At 37.6% G+C, this 10,713-nt stretch overlaps 1 protein-coding gene across 1 annotated transcript in view; it reads right to left on the bottom strand.

Annotated features, from left to right (window-relative positions):
• The window catches only part of LOC110451271 (fibrocystin-L-like), a 56,530-nt gene continuing 45,817 nt past the window's right edge, over positions 1-10,713 (bottom strand). Inside the window, exons 39-47 of the mRNA XM_021499189.1 lie at positions 8,551-8,786; positions 7,830-8,096; positions 6,478-7,097; positions 5,334-5,558; positions 3,846-4,226; positions 2,291-2,669; positions 1,813-1,988; positions 1,354-1,492; positions 1-425 (exon numbers count right to left, since the gene is read on the bottom strand). Of these exons, the coding sequence (XP_021354864.1) occupies positions 175-425; positions 1,354-1,492; positions 1,813-1,988; positions 2,291-2,669; positions 3,846-4,226; positions 5,334-5,558; positions 6,478-7,097; positions 7,830-8,096; positions 8,551-8,786 (2,674 nt within the window). The 3' untranslated portion in view covers positions 1-174. The remainder of the gene's footprint in view (positions 426-1,353; positions 1,493-1,812; positions 1,989-2,290; positions 2,670-3,845; positions 4,227-5,333; positions 5,559-6,477; positions 7,098-7,829; positions 8,097-8,550; positions 8,787-10,713) is intronic.

Below are 10,713 nucleotides of genomic sequence, written 5' to 3'. Positions count from 1 at the left end.
TTTATGGCGGGAGCATAATAAACATGATAACCAACCACCATTTGTTGGGAAACCGTATATATTCTAAAAAGCATGGGCGCCCCAAATATCAAAACACATGCCAAAAGTGACGTATGTATCAACACCATATTTGATGGGAAGAGTCCAAATATCTGTGTAAACAGTTGGAAAGAGTTAGTGGAAGCTGAACTTTTTGGCTGTTTTGGGCCTCTCCCGGAAACTGTTTCCGATTGGGGGCATCTGTCTCTCTGGGAAGTAGTCACGGAAACCCATGAATGTGTCCTGGCGGAAGAGCTGGTCGGGAGGATCGTCTATATAGGTGGGGTCTGGGGAGAACAGGAAGGTTCCCGGGGGGCCGGGCGGTTTCTCCGTAATAGGCTCCTCCATTTCTTCCTCGTCTAACATTTGGCTTACTTGGGTTATTTCTGTGAATTAAATACAAGTATTTTAACATTTTTACAGAAACTGTTCATGACTTTCTACGGAGCTAATATTGACATCTACCACAGTGTCAAACACACTTATGTTGTATGGAGTCAGTTTACAAACAATATCACAAAATCAAACATGTTCTATGCAGTTATCGTAATTCCAAAATAACTCAATAATATTTTTGTAATTGTATTACATATTAAATTTTATAGTGCTGCCACAGGTTATAAAGCAAGTCAATATATTTTTAATTGTACTTTAAACTACCTAGACAGTTTCTATTATTGGGCCTCAGGAAGTTTGTGCAAATCAAAACAATCTCTGGGTCCAGACAGTTTCTTCATGATTCAGATAGTTACAAGAAAAATGTGGTCCAGACCGTTTATATCTAGTGCTAACCCATGCAATCCATAGGGATTTTCATGACCATTTTGATGATGATGTAGGCGTAGGGGCGGTGCTACAGTAGGTACACAAGGAAGGTAAGTCATATACTCTTAGTTGAGCACATTTGAATTAGAAAATTTAACACCAAATTATCCTGTGTGTAATATTCGGAACAACTGCTGATGGGAGAAACTAATCTCTCGACACCGTCTTGACATTTTGTGATTCTGACAGCATACTATTATGACGTCAAAGATTCAAAAAGTCTTTGTGATGTTATGCATTTTGCACGTCTTTACCTCCAAAGAAGCAAGATGGACGTTACATAAATCAATTGTAGACTTTCACCCTTGAAGAAGACCAGACTTAAAGTCGCATTCATTCTATTTATTTATTTTATCTTTTTTCCCTTGGAAATCATCTGTTGTTTGTTATAATTATGTTCACTTGTGGCTATGAATACAGACCAGACAGACTATTTTTGGTTGATACTATAAACAGGATACAGTTAAATCAAGATAATGTTGGACTCACTCAGTCGATGTAATTTTTCCTTGGCTTTGATACAGTATATGGCGACTCCGATGACGAGCAGAACAATTAATACGATGAGGACACCTAAGATAATACCCAGCATAGATGATGATGACTCTGCTTCTATCTCTCCAGCATCCTATGACAAAATAAAAGTAGTCTAGCGTCACATACAGTCACTTGTAACCTTAGTACATTAATAATTAATAAATAATAATAATTTGAGGTTATTATATACCACTTTATCACAATCTAGTTCGTAGGCATGACTCTTGCTTCAACATTCAAGGTCAAAAAATAAATCACAGGAATAACATTCTTATTTGCATATGATGAAATAATGAGGTGTGATTATCAAAGAAGAACAACTCTGATATAATATATTGAATTGTATGTATGTATACAATTTCCTGTATGTTATAAAATCTTTCCTGATTCAAAAAAAGAAACTGAAGTTACCTGCGGGAAACAGTTGCTCGGCTCAGAGCCGCCCACAGTCACATATTTATCTAACGTGGCTGTTGTTCCATTGAAAGAAAAGCTTAACGATGAACTGATATTCTGACACAGCATATCCAGGAACTCGTCCATCGTTGTGTTGGTTCCGGTCAAGACAAACGACACAATAACGCTCCCTGTAACACAAATGACACAATAACTATCCATGTAATACAAACAATACAATAACACACCCTGTAACATAAACGACAAAATATGTTCCCTGCAAAATAAGACAGTTATATTATCTGTACTAAAAGATATTCAGAGGGCACACCTTTACATCTCACCTGGATGTTTTATTTAAGGGATCATGTTAAAATATTTTACTGCATATTTTTTAAAATTATGTTTGTATGGGGAGAGGGGTATAATAATTAGGATTCAATTGTCAACAACATCACAGACTGTCTCCAGTGAGCCACTGTATTAGATTTACCTGGAGAAGATGTGCAGTTCGACAGAGTTATCGCATTGTTCATCTGCATCATACTGTTACATGTAGCTCTCGCAAAAGCAGTAGTCCCATAGACACTGTAGTCAAGGTTGTACTTAACAGACCCTATATTTGCATGAGTCGTGCTCATTTTCATGTTGACCCACTCAATAGATTCCTCCTGTTCCACAGTGAAACTGTAATCTGCAGGACTTGATGTGACGTTAATGATTAACACAAAAATTCCGGCTGTATTTAGGACAAGAGCATCAAAGGTAGCCAAGCCAGTGATGTGGTCGAAGGTCACGTTCACTGTGCCTGTGAGTGACCCTGAGAATTCGTAGGTGTCACTGACTCTGACCTCAGCCGTCCAGGTGTGCCCCTGATAATGGAGACAAAGAAAGTTATAATTAACAGGAAATGTACATTGTAAGTATTTTTGAAAATCTATAGTACCACTGCATGTCTCTTTTGTCAACTGGAGAAACAGCTCACGATGATATAATACCCACAATATATTATCTGGGTATTCCTTGGTACCCCTTCCCTCCCCGAAAAAAAGGATTTGAATAAGTGATAAAGTATCTATTTATATCTCCTCCCCCCCCCCCTGCTCCCAAAAAATAAGTTGAATTACCGGTAATGATAAAGTATCTATTTACATCTCCTCCCCCCCCAAAAAATAAAATTGAATTAGTGATAAAGTATCTATTTGTATCTTCTCCCCCCATATTTTTTTTTTGATTAGTGATAAAGTATCTATTTATAATTTTGCCTTCATGCACATCTCCATAAGGTGTAGTATCACTTTGTGTGAAGTTCATAAAAATCCAATGGCTGGACGGAGTTTGGCTTACAAAATTTATTGAGAGACAGACAAGGTGATTCCTTGATAAGCCCCTTAAATTTCATCTTAGATAATCAAATCACTAATGCCTTCCTTCCTGCACATCTGCATATGATGAACTTTCATTATGTCAAGTTACATAGAATTCCAACAAACAGATTTGGACGAGGCTGACAAGGATTCATTGGCAGAAATTTAAAGTTTCAAGATTCATAATTCCAGAAAAATTAGTCAAATCATAAATCCCTTTCATCATGAACATGATTTACATATGGTACACTTTCACAGTGTCAAGTTACAAAATAATCCAACAAACAGTTTTTGAAGAGTTGTATAATACAAAATTCATGGACAGACGGACAGTATAGAGTATCAGGCTAGTTATAACCCAGGGGTCCGGGTTTCGACCCCTAGCAGAGGCATTTAATAAATAATGACCTCCGTTAAAATGAATGTATATGCTATAACCAAGCTACTGTATACTGCCTTTTGCCCGTGCAATCAATTTACATCCAGTGCTAATTTCACATATCATTACTATGTTTGTTAAGCTGTGTACTTATATTTGCTGTAATGATAACTTTCCGCTCATTACGGGGGGCAAAAAAAGGCAAAAAATTAAACTGCAGTGAAAATTTCACGGATAACAGTATCCACACTCCCGATCTCCAGTTAACCTTCGCACATCTGTAAATACAATTTTGGTTTTACCTTCCATCCGACATCTGTAATAACAGCATCTGTTGCAGCATCTTTGAGATGAACTGTGACCCCGAAAGGTTCTCCTGTGTATTTGGGACTGGTAACTGATGCTACTGCAGCCGTTATATTCCGAGGGAGGATTGTCAGGTTAGCCGAGGTTAGCGTGAAGTTGGTCCCGGTAGGCGAGGTGATGTCAAAATTGATCATGTACGCTGCTCCAGTACAGCTAATTAACAGATCTGTAAAGTTGGCCCAGCCGTCTACGAAGTTGACGGTGGAAGTGCCGGCAAGCGTTGGTGTACAGCCGCTAGAATTACCCGCTCCTGCCCGCAAGGTGGCAGTCACTTCCCACGGCATCGTTGATATTCCTAGAATTGATGCATGATCCCCCTGAAAAAAAAGCATTGTAAAACTCATAACATTAATTGAGTGGTCCCTATCAACATGATGTTAACATCAGTGAGTCTTGTGACAAAGATTAATATAATCTTACATGGGTCTGTCCCGTGGACAGGGATATCTCAACCGGAGTGTAAGAGTTTGGCTGGTCTCTGTTTGATTATTTTTCTAACATGCATACAAATAAACAAATTCCAGTCGAAATAAACATCGATCTTATTCTTCCGGCAAACCCCAAAGCCCTAGAGTTGAGACGGATGATTCCCCATTCACAACAGTTGTATGACATCACGGAAACAAAAAAATGACGTCACGTCGACAATCCATTATTATGGCGTCATAGCGTATGTCAGCTGTATTTCCCTAACCCGTGTAAGATAGACTTATCTTTTCCCTAGCAACAACGGGATCACCCTGTGAAGTATGTGAGAAATCAATGTCCTGAACTCGACATCCTTTCCTCTTTAACTTAACGAAAGTTTGAGAGCCCACTATGTTGCTTAGTAAAAGGACATCCTCAATATATTGAAAATGATGTTCAGGACTTTCCTAAAAAAATCCTTATATTAATATTAATAAAGTGGTCTTTTATAAAAAAAAAAATAATAGAACGATCTTTGTATCTGTAATGAAAAATAAGTTAACTAAATATACTGTAATAACAAGTGATAGAGACACAGGACATATGATCTTGAGTTTATAATATCCCCAGAGAACTACAGCATTGGAGTTCTAGCTGAAGGATATTCTTCGGATAGTAACATTTGCCAGCAAGAATTCATACTCATAGCAGGCATGACATTATATCTCAGAAAATTCCATGCTCACATTGGAAATAAAATTCCCATCTACATGCAAGAGGTCAGTAGTGTAATAATAACTGTATCAATTAAATGGAGACCTAACATTCTGCTATCAATAGCCCCTCCGCCACTGGGTCGTTGGTTCGAGGCCTACATAGGGCAGTCACCAGGTACTTGTCTCCGGGAATTCCGGCTTTCCTGCACCAAGAAAACCTTTCTCGTCCTTAAATGACCATAGCTGTTGATAGGACATAAAACACAAACAAACAAAAATCAGTAAAATGTTCACACTTACATTTTCATCCACAAAATGGAGAACAGGTTGCTGCTTGAAGGGATTTCCCTCTGTATCTTCTATGATTGCTGTCTCAAACTGTAAACTGTCCAGCACCTTTAGAACTGTCGTGACATTACCGGAGTCCACAATCATTTTCCAGGTTGGGTCAGTTGTGGATGGCAACACCTCATCAATATTCATAGAATTCACTGTTACATTTAAAATGTCACTGATTTGCCCCAACTGAAAAATAAAATGAAAATTTGTTTTTTTGTAATTGAAGCCACAAATAAACTAAACTAAACTTTTCCTTACTTCCCTCCTCCATCAAAGAGTGGAAATATCCTAAATCTGGAGTTGTGTTACTATAAAAGAGGAAATAATTTTCATTGGCGGAAATGTTCGTTTAACTAATCATGATGTGTCAATTTTTGATGTAATAATTCTGAAATCTATATAATCATTCTATTTTTCTTTAATCTAAGAAAACATATAATCTTGTGTGAATATTTTTTGTGCTAAATCATGTGACAAATCAAAAATGTGAGCTTTTCCATAACGCAAACCCAAGTTTCAAGAAATTCTGATGGAAAATATTGGTTCTTGTAAACATAAGGCTTGTTCTCACTATTTTGGGAATTCCGTCTTTTCGTATTCCAGAGTTATCTGTTCTTGTGAGCAGGTATTGATTGTTACGTCATTAGTTTGTGTGAGAAAATTATGCCGTTTTCTCAAAAAATGATGACGTTACTCTCACAAACAAATGACGCATCAATCAATACCTGCTATCAAGAGAAGATAACTCTGCAATACGAAAAGACGGAATAGAGCCAGTGGTTTTAGAATTGGGAAAATTGTGTTTCAGTTAACCAAATTGGAATTTTTTCTGATTTATACCAAATAATGACCTTTTAGCACCTAAAAGACAAAACACATTGTTAGTCATGATTTTTTTTCCCAAATTGTAGACATTGCTGTTACATTGTCATCTGAATATAAAGCTGTCAGAGTAAACACTTTTATTTTTTAAAGATTTGGAAATTCATATTGGGACAAACTTAGGCCCCAAAATTGTCGTAGAGTAAGCCCTGATACACCTAAACAATAGTAACTCATTCGATTTTTGTTGTACCTGTACAACACATGTAAAAAGAAAACCTACCAAGAAAGCATTAACAATTTTGTTGGCTAAAATGACGAGGTCTGCCGCATCAAACGTCAAAGACTCCGAAGCACACAAAGTTGTATTACAGGGCTGGTCCGCGATCTGTACAACGTATGTTGTTGATCCAGTCGCCCTCTTGTGGCGAGATTCGGTATCAGTAATGGCTTCCCTAACCTTCACAAGTTCCTCTGCCACTCCCAAGAACTGTGCCAAATGTTTCAATAGATTTGTTAAATGCAAGTCCTCGTCAGACATCGATGGCAGTGAAATGTGCATAAATACAGCCTTTGAGACTTTTATGTCTACGCTACCATCCCCACACACAATCAAATGCAGAAGTTTAGACTCTGTTTCATAAAAATTGGTCCCACAGTCGTCATCGATGGTTGGAATATATTTATCCTTGTCGGTGTACGTATCGAGATAGAACAATTGTTCGTTTCCGTCGTAGTAACTGTTCTTGGGTGGTTTGTATTCACCGTGGGCAAACACGTCAATTCTGTTAGCTTTAAAGTAGTATATAGCAATCTTGAACTTGTGGAATCTTTCTGACAGAAGCATGGAGAGACGCAGCCATTGAGGAGGGGTGCTGGAGAAAAACATCCTGTAGGACAGATCTGAAAATAGAGATAAGATGAATTATGTATTTCGAACAAATTAGGATATAAATGAGCTCTCTATCATCACTACTGACAGTCATCAGGGTCACATTAAATCTGAATACTTCCTGTAGCACAGATACTGCATACATATTGGGAAAGTTTTACTGCAGTCTAGTTTTTACCTTTTTTGCCCTCTATGATGAAGGAAATTTTTCATTACAGTCAATTTCAGTAAATAACGTAAAATAGATAATAAAGAGATGTGAAGAGCAAAATTAACACCGGGTGAAAATTGATTTCATGGGCAAAGGGCGAAGGTTTGACTGGGTTCGTTTTACAGAATAATAATAGGCCCAATAGGTCTGTACTGTTACCTTTTAATAAACAAGAATTTTACATGTTTCCCTAACTTAAGTCAATGATAGCCATCTCAGATTCTCAGATTTTTAACGACCTAAGGAATCAAATTAAGAACTCAAAGTTAATTTAGGATAAATGTCAGGAATATATATTTGAAGCTTCGTTACCATTTTGCTTTGTAAACCCTTTCACCCCTATGTAACTTTATTAGACTCTACCATGCATTGATCTGGATGAGTTCATTATGGTCTACAGTGGTGAAAGGGTTAAAATGTCCACCTCTTTGCCAACACTAAAATTGATATAACAAAAATATCTTTTAACTTTAGCATTTTGTTACCAGTCTTACAACCATATCTGAACAATACCATTTAGAATCAAACTTACTTGTTGCTACAACCATTGAGAATGTTGAGATGCGTTTTCGACACGTGTTGCCGAAGCAGCGCCCGTGGTCTTGGGGGCCGTTAATGAGGTCAAGGTAACCGACCCGGGGATCGGTATCCGTCTCTCCCAAGACAGCAATGGGCGACAGACGACGGGTCTCCGTGTCTGAATCCATACTCTCAATAATCACCATCTTGTAATTGTAATGTGTACATAAATGTGCCTGCCACGCTCCCTGTATTACACAGGTTGGATCTCGGACGATTCCTGTTCAGATGGAAACAATTTGGACAAGATAACATAAATAAAGAATTCAAAATTTGTATAGCTTAATTGCCACCTAAGGGAACATAGTATGTTCTGATTCTGTGACATGTGTCAATTAAGTATAAATGCTCCATTACTGTGTCATGTGAATGTCTTTAATATGGAGATTTTCTGTTAAGAGCAGTAATTTGAATTCAATCAGTTATTAAGAAAACGAAGTTGGTGGTCAGGTGGTGCAGTGGATAGCGCACTTGCCTTTCACCAAGGCACCAAGGGGGATTGGGTTCGATTCCCCGAACAGACGTGATATTTTAAAAAGTTTTTTTATTCTCGATATTCTGGTTTGTTAAGAGAATATTGCACTTATTTGAACTTTGACCTCAAATTGAAGGTCATAGTAACCTAATCAATTAATCAAAGTGCAGACATGATAAAATATCCTTCTATTTTATACCTCTTTCTGTAGCTAATTCTCTGGGATCCAGCTGGTTCTCGCTAGAAACGTCTAGAAGCATGGCTGTAGGTATTCTATGGTCACCCGAGCCTCGTCTTGGATCTTCGCCATACATCCACTCTGACATGGACAGGACTGTTCCACTTTTACCCAGCAAACTTCCATCTTTGTCGTGAACCATCACTTTCTTGTGTCCGTCACATTCCATATCTACACAGCTGGAGGGGTTCACCTGTCTATAATACACAAGAGAGATGGTTCACCTGTCTATAATACACAAGAGAGCTGGTTCACTTGTCTATAATACACAAGAGAGAAGGTTCACTTGTCTATAATACACAAGAGAGACTGTTCACCTGTCGATAATACACAAGAGAGATGGTTCACCTGTCTGTAATACACAAGAGAGATGGTTCACTTGTCTATCATACACAAGAGAGATGGTTCACTTGTCTATAATACACAAGTGAGATGGTTCACTTGTCTATAATACACAATAGAGATGGTTCACTTGTCTATAATACACAAGAGAGATTGTTCACCTGTCTATAATACACAAGAGAGATGTTTCACCTGTCTATAATACACAAGAGAGATTGTTCACCTGTCTATAATACACAAGAGAGATGTTTCACCTGTCTATAATACACAAGAGAGATGTTTCACCTGTCTATAATACACAAGAGAGATGTTTCACCTGTCTATAATACACAAGAGAGATGTTTCACCTGTCTATAATACACAAGAGAGATGGGTCACTTGTCTATAATACACAAGAGAGATGGTTCTCCTGTCTATAATACACAAGAGAGATGGTTCACCCGTCTATAATACACAAGAGAGATGGTTCACTTGTATATAATACACAAGAGAGATGGTTCACTTGTATATAATACACAAGAGAGATGGTTCACTTGGCTATAATACACAAGAGAGATGGTTCACTTGTATATAATACACAAGAGAGATGGTTCACTTGGCTATAATACACAAGAGAGATGGTTCACTTGTATATAATACACAAGAGAGATGGTTCACTTGTATATAATACACAAGAGAGATGGTTCACTTGTATATAATACACAAGAGAGATGGTTCACTTGACTATAATACACAAGAGAGACTGTTCACCTGCCTATAATACACAAGAGAGATGGTTCACCTTTCTATAATACACAAGAGAGATGGTTCACCCGTCTATAATACACAAGAGAGATGGTTCACCTGTCTGTAATACACAAGAGAGATGGTTCACTTGTCTATAATACACAAGTGAGATGGTTCACTTGTCTATAATACACAATAGAGATGGTTCACTTGTCTATAATACACAAGAGAGAAGGTTCACTTGTCTATAATACACAAGAGAGACTGTTCACCTGCCTATAATACACAAGAGAGATGGTTCACCTTTCTATAATACACAAGAGAGATGGTTCACCCGTCTATAATACACAAGAGAGATGGTTCACCTTTCTATAATACACAAGAGAGATGGTTCACCCGTCTATAATACACAAGAGAGATGGTTCACCCGTCTATAATACACAAGAGAGATGGTTCACTTGTCTATAATACACAAGAGAGACTGTTCACCTGTCTATAATACACAAGAGAGATGGTTCACCTGTCTATAATACACAAGAAAGATGGTTCACCTGTCTATAATACACAAGAGAGATGGTTCACCTGTCTTTAATACACAAGAGAGATATTCGATGTCGACATTCTGAGAATTAACATGATTTATACAACTTGTCCTTTAATTCTTAGGGTTTCAGCCTTGATGCATGTTTCTTCCCTCACCCCAGGGTAATTATGTCATGAACAAGAGGCCCATGGGCCTTAACGGTCACCTGATATATTTATACAGAGAGTTGATTTTGTTTTTAACATGAACAGAAATATTATTCAAAGTGACAAAAAACAATAACACCTTACTCAATATCTAGCATACAGATTTCAGACTAAAAAGGATTTGAAACAAGCACCTCTGATTCTTAACAAGGAAAATGAAGAAATTTTAGCACACTGACTCCTTTGAGCCCCACCCTACAGCCCTTGGGGGTAGGGCTGGCTCAAAATTTTCAAAGTATCAAACTGTCAATTCAAGGTTATAATTCCAATCAAGTTATTAACATGTAATATTCAAAGTATCATTTG

Source organism: Mizuhopecten yessoensis, unplaced genomic scaffold, assembly GCF_002113885.1.
Source record: "Mizuhopecten yessoensis strain PY_sf001 unplaced genomic scaffold, ASM211388v2 scaffold5913, whole genome shotgun sequence".
In the NCBI taxonomy this organism is placed as follows: domain Eukaryota; kingdom Metazoa; phylum Mollusca; class Bivalvia; order Pectinida; family Pectinidae; genus Mizuhopecten; species Mizuhopecten yessoensis.
This window is presented reverse-complemented; position numbering and strand designations above follow the sequence as displayed.